This window comes from Staurois parvus, unplaced genomic scaffold (genome assembly GCF_062004578.1).
Source record: "Staurois parvus isolate SC_StPar_1 unplaced genomic scaffold, SC_StPar_1.0 ptg001051l, whole genome shotgun sequence".
Taxonomy (NCBI): Eukaryota; Metazoa; Chordata; class Amphibia; order Anura; family Ranidae; genus Staurois; species Staurois parvus.
The window spans coordinates 4,754,280-4,776,286 of record NW_028318847.1 but is presented as its reverse complement, the minus strand read 5'-3'; the positions used below and the strand labels follow the sequence as shown (position 1 = coordinate 4,776,286).

The window sequence follows — 22,007 nt, the reverse complement described above, 5'->3', positions numbered from 1 at the left end:
TAGGAGTGCAAAATTATTTGTTTTTATTTTGGATAGAGTTTTATTGCTGTTCTAATTCTTCACCACCCTATTAGAAATGGTATTGTTGTTTGTGTCCCTGTTGGATACATTTCTATTCACTGCCTTTCTCGGTGATCTCTGTAACTAGGTGGGTGGTAATTGCAGCATTTGGTACGGTGGGACTCTGAGATTCTGTTTAGCGTCTCTTACCGTTTAACTTCATGGGTGACATGGGGGACAATCGCCTCTGCATGCCTTGGAGGGGTTGTTGGGTTTACATAGTTACATAGTTAGTGTAGCTGAAAAAAGGACAAAAGTCCATCCAGTTCAGCCATAAAAAAAAAAAAAAAGTTATAATACTATACCTACAGTTGATCCAGAGGAAGGCACAAAAAAAACCCAGCAAAGCATGATCCAATTTGCTCCTGCTGGGAAAAAATTCCTTCCTGATCCCTGAGAGGCAATCGGATATTCCCTGGATCAACTTTACCTATAAATGTTAGTATCCAGTTAAATTCTGTGTATCTAAGAAAGAATCCAGGCCTTTTTTGAAGCAATCCACTGAGCTGGCCAGAACCAACTCTTGAGGGAGTCTATTCCACATGTTTACAGCTCTCACTGTGAAGAAACCTTCCCGTGTTTGGAGATTAAATTTCTTTTCCTCCAGGGGTGTTACTCATTTATTATTATGCCCACCTTTGTGCTGATGTACAAGGTATGGGATGCTGCTAAGAAGTCAATGGGATTTTTTTCCCCTAAATATACCCCTATATGGGACAATGCCAGGCTCCCTGAGTTATCCACCCTGCAGGGCTTTTACAGGTGGGAGAGGGAAGGAGTTCATACTCTTGTACAATTATATGAGATTGGTTCTCTTAAATCTTTTGAGCAGCTAACATTGGGATTTCTCTGAACCCTAAGTGGTTTTACCAACATCTGTAGCTGCGCCATGCCTTGCATGCTCAATTTTCTTCCTCTCCAGTCTGGTTTTCCCTGGTGCTAGTTTTGAACAGAGTTGTACACGTAACTTCCACCAAAGGACTCATTTCTGCTACCCATTTAGCCCTTTTAGAGAGCTCTTTTTATAAATACCCCTTGCCTTCCAGGGTAAAGTTAGACCAGGATAATGGGCCTATTCCTAAAAATGTCTGGGAGGAGATTGGAACACTTACCTCTAATGCTCAAAAGCAGATAATTACATCACTTCCTGAATGCAGAGGAAAAATTCACTGACTGAAAGCAGAGGATTGTGGATGTGTAGTCCGGTCACCTGGACTTATCATAGCCTTAATACTGTTTGAAACTACAATTTCCAGAGAGTTGAAAGGGATTCTGGGGAAGGAGATAAATTGGACTGTGCAGGCACGCTCTCTTAGGACCAGCGATTCAGGGCGACCAGAAAGAAGGTCATCACGTCAAGCATGGCGGTCAGAGCTTGGGGCCTCCCTTCCACAACACTGTATCGCTCACACCTGGTTTCTGTTGCTGTCACCATATCGCTGTTTGGGCTCACATTCCCTGCACACCTATGTGGAAATTGCGGAGTTCTTGAGCCTACAGTGCACCAGTCGGGTGCCTCCAAACTCACTGTGGACATTCAAGAGCCTGAGCGGGGACATCCTATTCACCGTCTGTGTATCTACCAGAGTGGTGAGCTTGCAAAAACCCATCCTATTTTTAACATTGCACCTAAGGACACTGCATGCAGACACTACTACACATAACCTGTTAGATGGTCTTTATCACAGACAACATAACACCTTTTACACTCAGCCTCATTGGTTTATTGCTGTACCGCATATATTTGGGCCCCATCAAAGCTAGCTGAAGATTAAAGGATACCCATATTTCATGGACCTCTTTTCCCTCAAAGGAAACTCTGCTCATAGAGCCAGTGGAAGAATATAACTTTCTTATTGTTGCTCTATTGTTTATTAAGGAGGAACTCTTACACTAGGTTTGCTATTATTCTTTACTCCATCTTGCTTGTGGTGTCAGGGACTAGAGGGAGTGGACTGATTAAAAATCTCCTCTTCCTCCTCATGTTTCTGGGGTCATAAATCCATTCCAGCCTGTTTGTCATAATCATTTGATTTATTACATTGCTAATCTTTTGTGTATTCTGTGATCCTGCTTTATTTCAATATCTTGCACTTCAGGTTACTACCTGCACCCCCTTTTTATTATCAAGTTGACTCAATCTTCACTAAAGTGTAGACTTATACATTTTAACAACTATTGGTGTTGTGTATTTTCTGTTTGATTGAAGAATCTCAGAACCCAGAGTGTCAGAAGTGTCGGGGAGTTCACACGGTCAGAGCAACCAATAGGACAAGCATTTTCCAGTGGCTCTCACGAGGGTAGTGCTACATACAATACACAATAATGGTTCTAAATTACACTATGAAACTGGCAGCTAGCTAGATAGACAGTTATCACGTTTTGTAAAGTAAGGGTTATAATAACTTTCAAATCTCTGTTTAAAGTATATCTAAGCTTTAATATGTTAATGTAATTTTAAACTTTTTTAAATCTGAAGCTTTCTTTAAAATAATCCCTAACTGGTGCCCCATTAGCAAAGCTCCACCCCCAACAAATTTGAAATTTTTTTACTTTTTTAGGTACATTTCCAAACACAGAAATGGTAAATGATTCTGGTGAATCATGTTTTGGGGCTGAATTGCATGAAACAGAGGCAAAGTGAATGTTTATTGGTTCTCTGCTCTCGACGTATACACAAAACGGATAGTGTTCCCATTCTGTAAAGCCATTAGATAGATAACAATATTCTGATAAAATCTTTGTCAGTGGCAGATAGGAGTGAGCTGGTCTCAAGTTATATAGCCATGAACAATGGATTGCATATGTCAATTTACTAAAAACCAGATTGTTCTTGTCATATGCCTAACCTTCCTATTAACAGTTTGCCAGATCCCTATCTATCTTAAAATTACACTAATTTCTACACTAAAGCTGGCCATAGATGGATCGAAATTCAGATGGTTCAGCAGGACAAATTCTAATCCATGGGCAGGCTGGTTGTACAGAAGTCGATTTCTTTACAGCCAGCCTGTCTGTTTTTTTTTTTGCACAGTCAGTGCCACCAGCTATAGCCAGCAACACTGATCATAGCATTCTGATAGCGGGTAACTCTCCCCACTGTCAGAATACAACAGCTCCACTGGAGGGATTCGCACATCAACACAGGAGTGTGTTGATGGGGGAAGCTAATAATTTTTTTGCTCAACTTGCCGGTTGAACGAAAAAAAAAAAGCCATCATCTGTGCCCTGCCTTACTGTCACACTGGAGTTTGCAAAATACTCTCTAGCCCTAACCCTGTACCCTAGTTTAAGCCCAGTTATCTTCCCTGTCACCCTGGCTCTTTTTGGAAGATATCCATGGACAGCACAGTGGAGAATCAATACATGTCAAATAGCTTTTTAGGTTACCTTAATTTTATATGCTATAATAAATAATAGCATATATATATATATATATATATATATATATATATATATATATATATATATACACATACACACACACACACACACGAGGGGCATTCAAGTTAAATCAGGATATTTAATTTTACAGGTATAAAAAGGGATGCTACATACAGTGAGGAACAGAAGTATTTGAACGCCCTGCGATTTTGTAAGTTCTCCCACTTAGAAATCATGGAGGGGTCTGAAATTCACATTGTAGGTGCATTCCCACTCTGAGAGACATAGTTTATAAAAAAAAATTCAGGAAATCACATTGTATGATTTTTAAAGAATGTATTTGTCTTGCACTGCTGAACATGAGTATTTGAACACCTAAGAAACAGCAAGAATTCTGGCTCTCAAAGACCTGTTACTGTGCCTTTAAAAAGTCCACCTCTACTCCACTCATTAATCTAAATTAGTAGCACCTGTCTGAGCTCTTTAAAAACACCTGTTCACCCCACAGTCAGTCAGACGCCAACTAATACCATGGGCAAGACCAAAGAGCTGTCAAAAGACACCAGAGACAAAATTGTGGACCTCCACAAGGCTGGAAAGGGCTACGGGGCAATTGCCAAGCAGCTTGCTGAAAATAGATCAACTGTTGGAGCAATTGTTAGAAAATGGAAGAGGCTAAAGACGACTGTCAGTCTCCCTCGGACTGGGGCTCAATGCAAGATCTCACCTCGTGGGGTATCACTGATGATAAGAAAGGTGAGGAATCAGCCCAGAACTACAAGGGAGGAGCTGGGCAATGACATGAAGAGAGCTTGGACCACAGTTTCAAAGATCACTGTCGGTAGAACACTACGCCATCATGGTTTCAAATCATGCATTGCATGGAAGGTTCCCCTGCTCAAGTCATCACATGTCCAGGCCCGTCTGAAGTTTGCCAATGACCATCTGGATGATCCAGAGGAGGCATGGAAGAAAATCATGTGGTCAGATGAGACCAAAGTAGAACTTTTTGGTCTAAACTTCACTCGTCGTGTTTGGAGGAAAAAGAAGGATGAGTTGCATCCCAAGAACACCATCCCTACTGTGAAGCATGGGGGTGGTAACATCATGCTTTGGGGGTGCTTTTCTGTGAAGGAGACAGGACGACTGCACTGTATTAAGGAGAGGATGAATGGGGCCATTTATTGTGAGATTTTGAGCAACAATCTCCTTCCCTCAGTCAGAGCATTGAAGATGGGTCGTGGCTGGGTCTTCCAACATGACAACGACCCGAAGCACACAGCCAGGAAAACCAAGGAGTGGCTCCGTAAGAAGCATATCAAGGTTCTGGAGTGGCCTAGCCAGTCTCCAGACCTAAATCCAATGGAACATCTTTGGAGGGATCTGAAACTCCGTGTTGCTCAGTGACAGCCCCAAAACCTGACAGATGTAGAGGAGATCTTTGTGGAGGAGTGGGCCAAAATCCCTGTTGCAGTGTGTGCAAACCTGGTCAAGAACTACAGAAAACGTTTGACCTCTGTAATTGCAAACAAAGGCTTCTGTACCAAATATTAACACTGATTTTCTCAGGTGTTCAAATACTTATGTTCAGCAGTGCAAGACAAATAAATTCTATAAAAATCATACAATGTGATTTCCTGATTTTTTTTTTTTTTTTAATTCTGTCTCTCAGAGTGGGAATGCACCTACAATGTGAATTTCAGACCCCTCCATGACTTGTTCAAATACTTCTGTTCCTCACTGTATATCCATCCAGGGCTGGTGCTCGACTATTTTGCACCCTAGGCAAGACCAGCTACTTGCATCCCCCCCCCCAAAAAAAATTTAAAAAACAGCCATCACTCACCAACACATTGCACATGTGATGGATGTCTGGTTGGCCAGGTCACATTCACACAGACACGAAACACTCACACAGACATGAGAGAGTCAGACATTACCTTCCTCTGCAGGTGCAGCTCTGCCTGTGCTGATGAATGGGAAGAGAAGGGCTGGAACTCCATAGTGATCAGCAGCAGCCAGCAGCTTGCAGTAAGGGACTGAGTCTAAGAAGAACACTGGAAGGAGCGGCAGCTCAGCTGCTACACTGTCTCCAGACAGCCGGCATCTTCCTCTGTCCTTCCTTCCTCCCCTATGCCGAAACTCCTCTCAGCTGCAGAATTATTCATGACATGGCAGTTTTCCACACAGAGAGAGTGCCAGTCTGGGGTGCGCCCAGGTGCCCCTAGGTGGCAGAGTGCCCTAGGCAACTGCCTAGTTTGTCTAGTGGAAGCACCTGCCCTGTATATATCCATAAAATACTTTCTTCAATTATAACAAATATATTTTTATATATTGCTTTCCTTTATTTGATGTAAAAACTGCATCTTTTCTTGTGATTTTCCTTTCTTTGGTCAGAGGACAGTTTTGTAACAAGAAATATCCCCATCTGATGGGAAATGCTTTAAACAATCATTTTGCCTAAAATCAGTTACATGAGATTTATTAGCTATTTGGAGGATGTGATATTTCCCAGACTTTGGTGCAAGTTATTATCTAATCGTCAACTTACAATGTGGTTAAATTATGGTTTTAAAAGTTTACTGAAAATAGGGTCTAGATTAGTCAGATTTCAGGAAGTAGTGAAATTATACACATAATATCAGTTCATAGAAGTGTTGGAAAAGACCAGCTGAAAAAGATTGCTCTGTAGAGTCGTCATTACAGGTCCCTGGAGAGTATTTCTGGCAGAGAAAGGGCTATGAAATCATGCATAAAATGGTGAGAATTCTGAGATGTCACAGTTAAGTGTGGCTTGGCAGCCCTCCATAAAAGCTTATGCTGAACCATTTATTGTGCAAGACACAATGAGACACATTACAAGAATTTTTTTCTTGCTTATTGCCTTATTTAAAAGAACGTGTTACACATAGCTTTCTTATCATTTACAGATGTCAATGAATGCTCAATGGGCGCACCATGCCAACAGCGCTGCTACAACACCTATGGCACCTTTCTCTGTCGCTGTAATCAAGGCTATGAACTGGATCAAGATGGTTATAGCTGCAATGGTAAGCAACCTTATTCTGTGATATGCCATTATAAACTGTTATTTTGAGTAGCATAGATAAGGAGAGTTGAGTTTTCAGCTGTTTCAGCACACAATCTGATTAGTCCATCCTTCCGATGAAAGCAGTTCACCTTATAGAGAAAGAAATGTGGTCATGTTGGTGCAAAAGTTTTAATTGGAAATATTTAATATCTGATGTATTTAAAGTACTGAAGTCTGTGCTCCCAGGGAGATTTACCCTCTTTATTTGTCCTGTTTACTATTATCATTGAAAGTAAAAGTAAAAAACCCCCCAACGTCTGGGAAAAGCTCCCCAATAGGACACGGAGGGTAAAAAATTAACTGACAGAAGTTATGTCCCTGACCCCTGGTTCACACTAGTGTGGGCCATGCAAAAAACATACTTCTCCTTTTACAGGAAGGTCAGGGTAACATAACCCAGCACAGAGTCTCCCCTTACATCAGAGTCAGCTGGGTTCCCCTTTACAGTGCAAGGAGGAACTCTGCTGACCATGACCTTGGTGAAAAAGAGAACAGCAAGCACATATGGGAAAAATAAAAATGTTCAATTTTAAGAGAGCTAATTTTCCAAGGCTGAGAGCTGCTCTACAAGACTTAGACTAGGAGGGAATATTGGCATCAATGAACACAACACAGAAATGGGAGTTCTTTAAAAAGACTGTATGTGAACACACTGCAAAATATATTCCCATGGGCAACAAGTTTAAAAGGCTCAAATTCAAACCTATGTGGCGTACAGCCAAAGTTAAAAAAGTTATAGATAATAAGAAAAGAGCTTTTATTAAATATAAAAATAAAGGACCGCTATCATCTATAAAACATTACAAAGAATATAACAGAATATGCTAAAAAGAAATAAAAGCCGCAAAAATTGAAAACTCTGATGTAGGCAGGAATGCTGCAGAATGATGTAAAGGGAAACTGAAGTAAGGGGGTTTCTGGTCACCAGACCTTACACAAAAGTCCACAGAGCTCCCCTTTACATCACAGTCCACAGAGTTTCCCTTTACATCACAGTCCCCAAAGTTCTCCCTTACATCAGTGTCACAGTCATGCATACAAGAGCCAGGCACAGGCTCTCACTGTATTAAGAAGTCTTCAGGTACCCCTCATTCCCCCTCCCTCAGGAATGCGATCAGCGTGTGATGCTGAGCCCCTGCCTGACAATTCTTTGCCAAATAAGGATTGGCTTGTCTGTGGTAGGAAGATACCAGTTGATTTTGTGTAGAAAAAGAAGCTGTTATGCTTTGTGTGTAGTCAGAGAAGTGAGGACTTTTTGCGTGCAACATCTCGCAGAGAGAGAAAAGAAGATCTCCCTGCCTTAATATCGAAACTAACAGTGGGAGATCAAAGCATCCTTTTAGTCATGAGACTTGAAGCTGCTTAAAAATAAGGCTGACTGGCAAGTACTGTAACCCTTTAAACTCCTTTTTGTTATCTGTTTGCTGTGCTGTTATGCTCTGTATATTTATATATATATATATATATATATATATATATATATATATATATATATATATTGGTTACATTGGTTTCTGTAAATATTTTTACTGCACTCTTTTGACCTTTTGGTAATAAATCTTACTTTTTAAAAGTGTTGAACTGTTTCTATAGCTCCTGAATGTAACTTACAAATCCCTGCCGCTGGAGAGCGCTACTATGAGTATTTAACCCTCTGTATAACCGGTCTGTAGAGATAGCGGTATACTGACGGTTAACCAATCATCCTAGTGTATTGCTGAGTTTCCTCTTTCTCTGTATAAAAAGGAGGTGGTGGTAGTGTGAAGGGTTAATTGCGTAATTAACCTGACCCAGTAACAATCGCATTCAGGCTGCCGGTACGTCGATCGTGGTCCAATTAGCTGGAAAATTGGTGTGCAGGGTGCAGCTGGGTGTGGCATTGTTACGCACGTGACGTCGCGGTTTTAGATTGGCTAGTTCTTCGGTCACGAGTTTGGTAAGAAGGGCTGGGGTCTGACGCCACACTCGTCACAAGGGGGTCTCTGGTTACAGCGCAAGGGGGAACTCTGTGGACCCTGATGTGAAGGGAAATGCTGCAGATCATGATGTAAAGGAAAATGCTGCGGACTTTGGTGTGAAGGGGAACTCTAATGTAAGGGGTCTCTGGTCCCTCTTACATCAGAGTCCGCAGCGTTCCCCTTTACATCAGGGTCCGCAGCATTCCCCCTTGCACTGTAAGGGGAAAACCTGCAGACTCTGATGTAAAGGAGAACTCTTTAGGACACTGATTTTAGGGGGAACTCTAATGTGGGGGGGGAGGGGGACTCTGGTGACTAGAGGCAAAGACCACCTTATGCAGAGGGAATACATGAAGGTAAGGGGGGGGGGAAGTTAATGATATAAGGAGGAACTTTTATATCAATGTCCCCCTTACCTTAGTCCATTCACTGTCCTCTAACATCAGTGATCCCTCCCCCCACAGAGACTGTGTGGCAACTGACAAGGCTGAAATAACAATGTCACACTAACCTCCTCCATAAGAGTCCCATCCTCCAGGCAGCTTGCTCCTCCTCTGCTTTCAGTTATCACCATCTCTGTCTGCTCTGCACTGTGTCCTCTTCTCCAGCAGGCCCTGCTACAATTCATAAAAAGCACCATGTGACACAATAACATCACTGAATGTCTGCCCCGTCTGAGCACGGTCGGCTTCAGAACTGGGCCGGCCGCGATATTTATTTTACGAGATAACAGATATTTACAGACAGTTTGTAAATCAGCAGATATTTACAAACTGTCCATAAATTATGTATGGTTGGCAACCATGGTTTTAGATTGGTTTTGTTCCCTCAATCACTGCAAATTTTCATTACGTGAGCATGCATGAATTTTTACTAAAAGTGTTAGTTCACCTTTTCAGAAAAAATGAAAAAGTGAACTAACACCATGGCTGGGCACCTGCAACCCTCCAGCTTTTGCAGAATTACAAGGCCTATCATGTCCCTGCCTCTAGGAGTAACTGTCAGTCTTCCCATCATCTCTATGCCTCTGGGAGTCATGCTTGTAACTGTCAGTCTTACAATGCCTCATGGGACGTGTCATTTTACAACAGCTGGAGGGCAACAGTTGCCCATCAATGCCCTAAACCCTCCCCACCCCCACAGTACCTGCTGTGCTTACCACTGTGGGTGATGAGCTGTCAGTGCCCATGCGGCCACTGTAGCAATCTGGAGAATTGGAATACCCACTCTTCTTCTCCTTTCTATAGGGCTTCCAAGAAGGATCAGAGCAATTCCAATGAATTGAATGCCATGAAATTAATTGGTGGCACTGACCATTCAGAATTGCTCTGATCACTCCCGGAAACCCTACAAAGAGAAGGAGAAGAAGAACAGGGATTTCAGAACCGCCACAGCGGCTGCATGGGCACTGATAGCTTATCACCCACAGAGGTACAGTAAGTATAGTGGGAACTGGGGGTAGGGGAGTTAGGAGGATGTAGGATGTTGGTTCCCCTTTACATTTTTTCTGAAATGATGAACTCACACTTTAAAAATAGGGTTTAGTCTAAACTAAACTTTTTTTCTAGTTAGAAGAATCTGTGAGCTGTAACCACTCTGCCTTAGTTACTGAGAGCCAACAGACGCTGTGCTGCATCTGAGCCCACCCCCTACTGACAGATATAGATACTTAAAAGGAGGACTGGCCACTGCTAGCTTCTAAATTTTAAATTTTTTTAATTCATGAGAATGACTAATAAAACAGTAGTGAGAGTTTTTATTATTCAGATGAAAGAATTGCTGTATTTTTGGAATTTCATTGGTGTTATATAATTACCAATTTACATGTAAATAGTGCTTAGCAGATTCTTTAACATTGGTATGCGTTTAACTTACTGATAATATAAATTGTACATCCAAAGATATTGATGAATGCAGCTACTCCAGCTACATATGCCAGCATCAGTGTGTGAACGAGCCTGGACGGTTTTCCTGCATTTGCCCGGAGGGATACAATTTGCTGGGCACCCGCCTCTGCCAAGGTAAGATCACTAAACAATATAATTGAACTGAAAGACTAGAGCATATTGTCTGCATATTAAATTCTAGTCACATAATTTATATTTGGTCTTTGTCACATACTGTACATTGTACTTGATTATTTATAAAGGTAGTTGCACTGAAGCTATTTAAAACATTAACACTAATAATATGTGGCTGTAAATCTCTACATTTAACAAAATAATAAAAAAAAGGTAAAACTGCGAGCAAGTAAAAGTGTGAAAGCCACATAAAAAAATGGTTGTTACAAAAACACTACAAGAATATTTCGAAATATACACTCAATAAAATACAGTATACTTACCCTTTCATTGCATATACAACATATATAAAATTACACACAGCTTAGTAAAAATAGCAACAAAATTGTAGCCTTGGACAAGTCCTTTTGGTTGTGTGGTTGTGTGCTATGATATACTGTTTTGGTTCATCATGCACTGATAAAGTAAAGCATGTTTGTTTTAGCATTACCTAGTTTGTATTGCCAACAAATTATGTTCCTCCATTATTAATTCAAACTGTATATTGTATATACAGCATGTTAGTGAAAAGGTCTAATTTGGGAAATTGATTATTTTGTGTTTGAGCAATGCAAAAAAATAAGACACAGAGCTGTAAGCATGGAGAACAAACTATTGTCCAAGGTTTACCAGTGCAGATTGTGTTAATTACAACAGTGTTTTAAAGGGATTTCAAACTTGTGTAATAGAACAATTTTGGTCTTGAATCCTAAAGTTTTATACACAGACAATCAGCTATTAGTCCTTTACAAATATGTATATTCTACAGTGAAATGCATTTTATTCTCATTGTGATTTGAATCTGGAACATTTGTGCCATAATTGGCCACTGTCCCTCTGTGAATGCATGAAGGTAAAAAACCTTGAGCCTTTACAACCACTTTAACTGCACATATTGTTTAATGGGGACGTTGTCTGCATAATCCATTGGATAGGTATGCTGGGTCAAAATGCAAACTTCTGTAGTTGTGTTCATTCATGATGTACAAATCACAACTCCTTGCATATACGGGTAACCATAGTCCAAGATAAAGCTTTCCTTGTAGTATAAGGAGAGACCCAACCCTCTTACTGATTCCTAAAGTACATATAATGCCTAACAGTTAAATTCTTTTATTCGTTCCCCTTTGGTTTGCTAACTATAAATGGAAAGAATTTTGTTATATCTGTTTGTTAGATAGAGTAGGGCCACCCTAAGACATGAAGTGTGTTACTGGCAGGATCAACATATAAATAAAAAAGGGAAAAAAAACATGAAAACAATTGCACCCAGTACATCCAAGGACTGGTAAGCTGCAGCATATATTGTTTTTGTTCTTGGCTTTAGATACTCTTTTAACCACTTGAAGTCTGCCCCATAGCAGGTTTAATAGTGCAGGGCACACTCCCTGCGCAAAATCACACATATAAACGTGATCCGCGCTCTTGCCATGTTTCAGGGCTGTTTCACCAATGCTGTGATACAGTACAGCACTGATCACTCACCAGATCCATTCCAATTATGTTTGACCTGGACCTGCTGATTGGTTATATTGAATCAAAGATCATCCTGTGGCTGTATTTACCGAACACAGGCACAGGAAATTAAGCAATCTTCTCTCACTGGAGTACATTCCATTTCAGAGAGAGAAGAAAGCAGATCTGTGTGAGAACAAGCAGCACAATGACACCTAAAACACATAGTTAGGCACATTTGAACCCCCTGATCACCCCCAGTTAACTATTTCACTGCCCTATCACCAGTGTCATTAGTACAGTGTACAGATTTTTTTTTTACTGATCAGTGTACTCGTGTTGGGTGATTTCAGATAGTGTTAGTGTCAGTTAGCATCCCTCCCAGATAGCGTCAGATTGCCCGCCACTATATTACCATTACTTTTAACCTTTTGGTTGCCAGGAACACGATCACATACACACTATAAACCTCCATTGCTAATAATGTCTGAACAGATCAATAGCTTTGATCAGATCACAATTATAGTAGCATCCACAATAGTATAGTGGCCTCAAAAATGCAGCGTTAGCAGGATCAGTCCCAACACCTGGCAGCACCGGCATTTAGCCCTTACGCCCCACCCTCATCCTGCCAGCAAGTGCAGTGTCAGTAGACACTAGTGAAGAAGCCTACAGGATTCTGAGTATGTCAGATGAGAGCGACGGAAAAGCCTCACTGACAGAATCAGGCTCAGAATACGAATCTGTAGAGAGCAGTGGCATCCTGGCAGATAGCTCAGATGTTGGAGAAGAGGTCTGTTCTAAGGTCAGGCGTACCTAAACCTGTGCCCAGGTTGCTGAGGTGTTAAAATTGCATGATGATTCTCATATGCAGCAGAGTGCCAGTGTCAGACTCCGCCCAACGGGATCTCTAGTGGTCCACAGCACGGGGTTTCCCAGGACGCGGAGTCTAAGTCCCAGTCTGCCTTTTCACCAGGGCCCCTGATGGTGGGGATGGACTTGGTGCAAGACTGGAACCAGGTCGCGCCCCTGGGCACCCCCGGCGCTGGTAGAGGGGTCCCGCTGAGGGTATGTGCACGGGATGAGCCTGCTGCGAAGGGGACGACAGGTCCGATCCGAGCGGATGGATGGGATGGCAGATTCCGATCCGAGCGGGATGGACGGATGACAGATCCCGATCCGAGCGGGATGGATGGGTGACAGCTAGGAGTGAGCGAGGTCAGACTAGCCGGGTCGGTATCGTACAGGCAGCGTGGTACAGGGGGAGTAAGCGGAGAATGGTCGGGGTCACAAGCCAGGATCAGCAGGTAGCGGGCAGCGCGGTACAGAGGGTCAGGCAGGAGGATGGTCAGGGACGAGCCGGGGTCAGAGCAGGAGAGGGTCAGCATAAGTCAGAACAGGCAGAGTTTGGCAACTAGGAAGCGTACTTACAGGACAGGAACAAGACCTTGCGGCAACCTGGAGATGCACAGGGCAGCTTTAAATAGAGCGCCCTGTTCTCCCATTGGTGCAGCCGCGATCGCTACTGCGCATGCGCGGCTGCCGCGATCGCCGGCCGGGACGGATCGGCCATCTGCGCATGCGCGCACCGCTGAGGACCCGGGATCCCTGACATTGTCCCCCCCTACGGGCAACCTCCGGATGCCCCTACCGAACGGCTGGTTCTGAAAAAATTCCCGCACAGGTCTTGGGGCGTGCACATTATGGGCCGGCTCCCATGAATTTTCCTCCGCCCCATATCCTTTCCATTTAACCAGAAACTGAGTTCGGCCTCCCCTCTTCCTACAATCTAAGATAGCTTCAACTTCAAACTCCTCCTCCCCATCCACATCTACTGCCTCCGGTGGTTTAGACCTTCGATCCGGGAAGGGATCTGGAGTTGCTGGTTTCAACAGGGACACGTGGAAGACCGGATGAACCTTCATAGACTCGGGCAGTGCAAGCTCGTATGCCACCTCGTTGATCTTACGTTTTACACGAAAGGGCCCCAAGAATTTGGGAGCCAGTTTCTTCGAAGGGCAGGGCATTTTCAAATTTGCGGTGGACAACCAAACCTGGTCCTCTGGCTGCAAACTCAATTCCCCCCTTCTCTTCTTATCAAATGCCCTCTTATTGTCACCCTGGGCCTTTGCCATTGCTTCCTGCAATACCTTGCTATTGGTTGACAAAAAGTTCAACATATCCTGCGTGGCCGGGACTGCGACCTCCGGGATCAGATCGGGCAGGAATACAGGGTGGAACCCGTAGTTTGCGAAAAACGGGGACTGTCTAGTAGCCGAGTGACTCGCATTGTTATATGCGAATTCCGCAAGTGGCAGGAGAGTAAACCAGTCATCTTGGAGGAAGGTGGTATAGCACCTGAGGTATTGTTCTAGGGTCTGGTTTGTACGCTCCGTCTGGCCATTGGTCTGTGGGTGGTAAGCAGAGGAGAATGACAGCTTAATTCCCAGGGTATCACATAAAGCTTTCCAGAACCTGGATGTAAACTGAACCCCTCTGTCAGATACAATATCCCTGGGAATTCCATGGAGTCTTACCACTTCTTTAATAAACACACGTGCTGTCTCAAGGGCCGTAGGTGTGTCCTTTAGAGGTAAAAAATGGGCCATCTTGGACAGGCGGTCTACAATCACGAAGATTGCTGTGTGGTCCTGAGAGAGTGGAAGTTCCACAATAAAGTCAATGGAAATCATTGTCCATGGTCTGTCGGGTATTGGTAATGGACGCAAGAGACCCCAAGCCTTATTCCTAGTAGGCTTGTTCCTCTGACAAACGGGACAGGTTTTTACGTAAGTTTCGCACTCTCTGGCCATATTAGGCACCAGAAGGTACGCTGCAACAGCTCCAAGGTCTTATGTACCCCAAAGTGCCCGGCCAGTGGGTGATCATGGCAGTATCCTAATACCAATGTACGGGCTTCCTCAGGGACCACAATCTGATCCTCCTTCCAGAGGAGTCCCTCCCTATTTAGTAAGGGGACACCGGGTGGGCCTTGCATACCTACGGACGCGGTCTGCAATTGAGAATGAAGCTCCAATTGGAGGGCTAGGAAATTCCCTGGGGACAGGATAGTGTCTGGCTTGGGACTCTCTTCGGGGTCCCCAAACATGCGGGAGAGCGCATCAGGTTTCGTGTTCTTAGACCCTGGCCTATAAGTTATATGGAAAAAGAACCGTGAAAAGAACAGTGCCCACCTGGCCTGACGTGGCCTCAGACGTTTAGCTGTTCTCAAATACTCTAGGTTCTTGTGATCCGTGAAAATCAATATCGGGTGTACCGCCCCCTCTAACAGGTATCTCCATTCCTCTAGTGCCACCTTGATCGCCAAGAGTTCCCGATCCCCGATATCGTAATTCCTTTCAGCAGGAGTTAGTTTCCTGGAGAAGAAAGCCACCGGGTGCACAAGCTCTTTGATGCCCTTCCTCTGGGACAGGATCGCCCCGACCGCATTCTCGGATGCGTCTACCTCCAAGATATATGGCAAGGATGAATCGGGGTGGCTCAAAATAGGAGCTGCCGTAAACAACTCTTTTAAAGCTTCGAATGCCCTCTGTGCCTCAGGCGTCCACTGGAAGCGGACCCCCTGCCTGGTCAGCTGGGTGATAGGGGATACTAGGCCCGAAAAGTTCTTAATGAACTTCCTATAAAAGTTCGCGAAGCCAATAAAGCGTTGGACCGCTTTCTTATCGGTGGGTGCTGGCCAGTCTAAAATGGCCGAAACCTTTTGGGGATCCATGGCTATTCCCGTGGGAGAGATGGTTAGGCCCAGAAATGAAATACTACTCTGTTCAAAACAGCACTTGTCTGCCTTGGCATACAAGCTGTGTTGGCGGAGCCGTTCTAACACGCGCTTCACATGACCCCTATGGTCCTCCAAGGTTGGGGAAAAGATAAGGATATCATCTAGGTATACAATGACGAAGATATCCAGATAGTCCCTGAACACATCGTTTATGAAATGCTGGAAGGTGGCTGGAGCGTTACATAGGCCGAAGGGCATAACCAAATATTCAAAGTGTCCAAATCTGGTACGGAATGCTGTCTTCCACTCGTCCCCCTCTCTGATACGGACTAAATTATAGGCACCTCTCAAGTCTAGTTTAGTGAAGACAGATGCTGACTTCAACCTCTGAAAAAGTTCGGGGACTAGTGGTAGCGGGTAACGGTTCTTCACCGTGACTTTATTCAAGTCCCGGTAATCTACGCAGGGCCGGAGGGACTTGTCCTTTTTTTCCACAAAGAAAATGCCCGCCCCAGCTGGCGACGTGGAGGGTCTAATAAACCCCTTATGGAGGTTTTCATCGATATATTCTCTCAGTACCCCTAACTCCCGCTCGGATAAGGGGAATATCCGCCCAAATGGAATCTCCGACCCTGGGAGGAGATCAATTGGGCAATCATAACCTCAGTGCGGGGGGAGAGTGTCCGCCCCCCGCTTGCTAAACACATCCAAAAAACTATGGTAGGCCGAAGGAATGACTTGCGTCAGTTCCACATCTGTCTCTAGACACAACAAGGTCCCCGGAATCAGGGAAGTCTTAAGGAGGCAATGCTGCTGGCAGTATGTGGAGAGGAACTGGTTAGAACCCGTCTTCCAGTCCACCTGGGGATTATGGGCTCGTAACCACGGGAGCCCCAAAATAATTGGAAATAATGGGGATGCTATGGCGTCTAACCGAAGGATTTCTTCATGATGGGACGATATAGTGGTACGGATAGGTGGGGTTTCATGGTCCACCACCCCTGACTTAATACGGGATCCATCTGCCAGAAAAATATTTAATCCCACCTCCTTAGCTTGTAGTGGGATTCGTTGCTGAACTGCAAAGTCCAAATCTATGAAGCAACTACACGCCCCAGAATCCACAATTGCTGTGGTCACCAGCTCCCCGGCAGCTGAAGTGACACAGGTACCGCTAGATAACTAGTGTTGCCCACACTGGTAGAATTGACCGTAGAAAAAACAGCGGAACACTTACCCCCCTTGGCTGGACAGGTACGTACCACATGGCCTGCTCCCCCACAGTATAGACAGAGATAGTTGGTAAGACGCCTCTGGCGTTCCTCAGGTGTAAGTGTCAGCCGTGTCCTTCCCGGTGGCCCGGTTTTGGGTGTATCCATAGCATCCTGATTCTGGCTTGCCGGCTGGAACTGGGTTGAAGCCTGAGGGGGTGTTTCAGTTGGTCCTCGTCCTTGGTTGCACTTTTCCTGCCTGCGCTCCCGCAACCGGCGGTCAATTCGAATAGTCAATGCTATTAGGGCCTCCAAAGTACTAGGTATGTCTATTCGGGCCAATTCGTCCTTCAGTGATTCAGCTAACCCAATGCAGAACTGGTGATGCAGAGCCGCCTCGTTCCATTGGCTGTCACTACGCCAACGCCTGAATTCGGCGGCATAGTCCTCCACTGTCCGGTGACCCTGCCTGAGTGTATATAGGGCCCTCTCGGCCGTTGCGGTGCGCAGCGGGTCGTCATACAAGAGGGCCATAGCCTCAAAAAATACTGTCATTGACCTCAACAGCGGGTCTCGATTCTCTAGGAGCCGGTGGGCCCAGTCTTGGGGTCCACCCTGTAGTAGGGCAATGATGAACCCTACCTTCACTGATTCAGAGGAAAAGGTCCGAGGCTGGAGGTCAAAGTATAGCTGACAGGAGCTACGAAAGGCCCTGAATCTACTTCGGTCTCCAGAAAAACGTTCTGGTGTGGGGACACCGGGTTCAGGCGCGGGTAACAACCCTGGTGTCTCCCTAGTGGGTTCCCCAGACCCCCCGGTAGATGTAGCTATGGTCTGCATGCGACTGTCCAATCTTGTATAACCCTCCTGTAGACCCCTAATTCCTAGTGTAAGGGTCTCCATCTGTCGGCAGATGTCATCCAGAGGGGACGTTCCCCTTCCAGGCTCCGTCATGGCCGCAAGGTACTGTCAGGCTCTGCCCAACGGGATCTCTAGTGGTCCACAGCACGGGGTTTCCCAGGACGCGGAGTCTAAGTCCCAGTCTGCCTTTTCACCAGGGCCCCTGATGGTGGGGATGGACTTGGTGCAAGACTGGAACTGGGCACCCCCGGCGGTGGTAGAGGGGTCCCGCTGCGAAGGGGACGACAGGTCCGATCCGAGCGGATGGATGGGATGGCAGATTCCGATCCGAGCGGGATGGACGGATGACAGATCCCGATCCGAGCGGGATGGATGGATATGTGACAGCTAGGAGTGAGCGAGGTCAGACTAGCCGGGTCGGTATCGTGCGGGCAGCGTGGTACAGGGGGAGTAAGCGGAGAATGGTCGGGGTCACAAGCCAGGATCAGCAGGTAGCGGGCAGCACGGTACAGAGGGTCAGGCAGGAGGATGGTCAGGGATGAGCCGGGGTCAGAGCAGGAGAGGGTCAGCATAAGTCAGAACAGGCAGAGTTTGGCAACTAGGAAGCGTACTTACAGGACAGGAACAAGACCTTGCGGCAACCTGGAGATGCACAGGGCAGCTTTAAATAGAGCACCCTGTTCTCCCATTGGTGCGGCCGCGATCGCTACTGCGCATGCGCGGCCGCCGCGATCGCCGGCCGGGACGGATCGGCCGTCTGCGCATGTGCGCACCGCCGAGGACCCGGGATCCCTGACAGCCAGTATTAGTGCCGCAATACCTTTTGGTGAACTGGCAAGCACCAGCAGTACATCCTGGTCTTTTACATACCAGCAGTGCACTATCACTTGGTGACATAGTGAGTCCCATAAGTGCAGTACAAGCTGGTGCAATGGCTAGCACAAGTAGTGCCTTGCAGCCACCGAGAATACAAATACAGGTCCATATAGCCCATAGAGTCCTTCTGGATGTGCTTGCAATTCCTGATTAGCAGCCCACAAATTCTGCAGCACCTGTACTTCCTCCATTCACTATCCAACCCAGAACTCAGGTGGAAACAGCAAATTTAACTACTCCCCTTGATTTTTTGGAGCTGTTTTTCACGGAAGATCTGTATGGACTGATTGTGGACCAAAGCAATTTATACGCAGAACAGTTTATCACCCCCAACCCAAATTCAAACCTTGCCACACCATTTGCATGGAAATCTTTTACGGTTTTTGAGTTTAAAATTTTTTTGGCCTAACCCTGAAGATTACAAAAAATTAGTTGAGGTCATATTGGTCCACAGACCCGATTCATCTTATGCCCGTGTTCTCTGCTGCTATGGCCAGGCACAGATATCAGAATATAATGTGATTTATGCATTTCAACAACAGTACACTGTTGTCCTCGTAGTGACCCTGAATATGATAGGCTCCACAAAATTTGGTCCCTCATAAATCACCTTAACCAGCAATTTGCAGATGTATATCCGTCCCATCAAACCATTTGCATTGATGAGTCCCTCATTAATTTTTCTGGCTGCCCTGCATTCAGTTTCTCCCCAGCAAGCGTGCCAGTTATGGGGACAAAATGTATAAGCTCTGTGAGAGGGCAGCAGGTTATACATGTAATTTTCAGATTTATGAAGGAAAAGATAGTCACGTGGAGCCCACCAGATGCCCAGACTACATGGGGAGCAGTGCAAGATAGTTTGGGACTTGGTGTCACCCTTTTTCCTTATGGGTTACCACTTGTATGTGGACAATTTTTATAAAGTGTGCCACTATTTAGACAATCTTGGAATTGGCTCATGTGGCACCATGTGACCTAACCGGTGGGGCTTCCCCCAACGGCTTGTAAATTCATGAATTAGAAATGGGCAGAAAGCTTGCTTGAGAAATAATGAATTGTGTGTAGTGAATTGAAAGGACAAATGGGATGTTTTCGTCCTGTCTTCTATTCATGCAGACACGACAGTCCAAATTTGCACAGCAACTGGTGTTTTTGAGAAGCCCCTCTGTGTCCATGACTATAATGTTAACATGGGAGGGGTGGACTTCAATGACCAGATAATAAAGCTGTACTTTGTTTCCTATAAAGCCAGATGCTGGTACAAAAAAGTGTCTGTATATTTATTTCAATTGGCTTTGTACAATGCTTTTGTGCTTTACAAAGCAACTGGACGAAGTTGATCCTTCCTAAAATTTCAGGAAGACATCATCATGGCCCCTTTGTATCCAGCAGGTTTTGTGGCCCAAACCTCCAACCCAGACCAGTGAGCCGGCTGCATGAGAGACATTTTCCTGATGTCATTCCTGGTACCACAACCCAAAACTAACCCCAAAAAAGATGTGTCTGTAGCAGACACAGAAGTGACACCAGATTTTTTTGTCCCTCCTGTCTTGGCCAACCTGGTCTCTGCTTCCGTCGCTACCACACACTAGTGGAGTATTAGTATAGGGTACAGCATGGCACAGTCTAGGGTACACATTTACACAGGATTTCAATGGATGTTAGGTAGTCAGAAAACTGACTATCGCATTTTGAGAGACCCTAAAATCAGTCTGTCAGTAAAATCAGTAATAATAAAAGTGTAAAAAAGTAAAAAAACAAAAAAAAAAACCCATGAAATAAAAAAGAATAAAAAATAAAGCCAAAAATCATTTACTGAGTTAATGTTCTGCTACTTTTACTGTGTTTTATTGTTAACCATTGTTGTTTCTTTGCAGGAACGCCATTCAGCTGCAGCACTGATCTGTTTATTTTGACAGCAAAAGAATGTGCTCTCAGAAATACGTCAGTGCGTGCAGCACTGCTGGATGGGATTTCTCATCCACAATTAAAAAAGAACACATATGCCCAAGCATGGGGGCCTGGGGTGGTCAGTGGACGGATTGCTCCTATGCTTCGGCATATATATTTTTCTTTTTTTGGCAGAGAGTTCTTCATCCAAACCGATCGATGTGACGGGAGAACTCTTTTTTTTTTTAATTCTTTTTAGGCTGAACAAAAAAAAAAAAAAGAACATTTCATGTATGCCCAACATTAGGGGTGGGTGGATGCTGGGCAATATATTCTAAGAGCTGATTCACACATGTGAGGTGCGAATTGAATCTCTGGTTTCACAGCTAATTGACACAGTTGTTGTTCAGTGGTTCAAGTCAGGTTCACACATGTGCGGTTTAGAAATGGTTAGAAGTCCACAGCCTATAATCCGCACCTGAACCAGACTGCACTGTGCAGAAATGGGACAGCACTCTTTTTAAATTTGCATCGCCAGTGCACCAGACATATGTGAACAGGCACCATAGGAAGCAATGTTATTTCACATGTCATGTGGATGGGATGCGGTTCAAACCGCATCCAATCCGCATATATATGAACCAACACTAACACCACATACCACACACTTTTTCTGGCAAGGATTTCTTCTCTTTTTTTCATTCAGCCCAAAGGCTGCATAAAAAAAGAACATATATGCCCCCAACAAGGACCAGTGACTATCTGGTACATCACTGGACTTTGAGTCCAGGATACCAGGGAGCTTAGGGTCTACTTTTTGAAAAGGGGTCATTTTGGGGTTGTTTGCACTGCTCTGGCATTTTAGCACCTTACAAAATGTGATAGGCAGTCAGAAAGTTAAAGCTGCGTAAATTCCAATATCTATACCTTAGTTTGTAGACACTATTACTTTCACACAAACCAATTAATTTACACTTACTGGAATTTTTTTTTCACAAAAGAAATGTAGCAGAATACATTTTGTCCTAAATTTATGACGAAATTTGAGTTTGATTATTTTTAGAAGAAGTAGGATATATCCTTTTTTTTCAAAATGTTCGGTATTTTTCATTTATATTTCAAAAAATAAAAAAACCCAGTGGTGATCAAATACCACCACAAAAGAAAGCTCTATTTGTGTGAACAAAATTATATAAATTTCATATGGGTAAAGTGTTGCATGACGGCACAATTACCAGTTAAAGAAGTGCCATGCCGAATAGCAAAAAAATGCCCTGGTCAGGAAGGGGGTAAAATCTTCTGGAGGTCAAATGGTTAAAGCATATGTAATGGCTGAACCTTGTGTTTGTTTTGGAAATAGTCTTTTTCTTTTTACTTGTCTATGTCCCTTCAGGTTTTTTTTTTGTTTTTGTTTTTTAC

General features: G+C 44.4%; 2 protein-coding genes across 4 annotated transcripts in view; one reads left to right on the top strand and one right to left on the bottom strand.

The window, feature by feature from the left end:
* Positions 1–22,007, top strand: part of EFEMP2 (EGF-like fibulin extracellular matrix protein 2) — a 69,385-nt gene that overhangs the window by 24,749 nt on the left and 22,629 nt on the right. For both annotated transcript variants that reach the window (XM_089658094.1, XM_089658093.1), the window contains exons 7-8: positions 6,375–6,494; positions 10,395–10,514. In XM_089658094.1, coding sequence (XP_089514220.1) covers positions 6,375–6,494; positions 10,395–10,514 — 240 coding nt within the window. The remainder of the gene's footprint in view (positions 1–6,374; positions 6,495–10,394; positions 10,515–22,007) is intronic.
* Positions 6,258–22,007, bottom strand: part of MUS81 (MUS81 structure-specific endonuclease subunit) — a 307,431-nt gene continuing 291,681 nt past the window's right edge. For both annotated transcript variants that reach the window (XM_089658089.1, XM_089658090.1), the window contains 2 exons: positions 9,005–9,110; positions 6,258–6,624 (listed from right to left, as the gene is read on the bottom strand). In XM_089658089.1, coding sequence (XP_089514215.1) covers positions 6,523–6,624; positions 9,005–9,110 — 208 coding nt within the window. In that variant the 3' untranslated portion in view covers positions 6,258–6,522. The remainder of the gene's footprint in view (positions 6,625–9,004; positions 9,111–22,007) is intronic.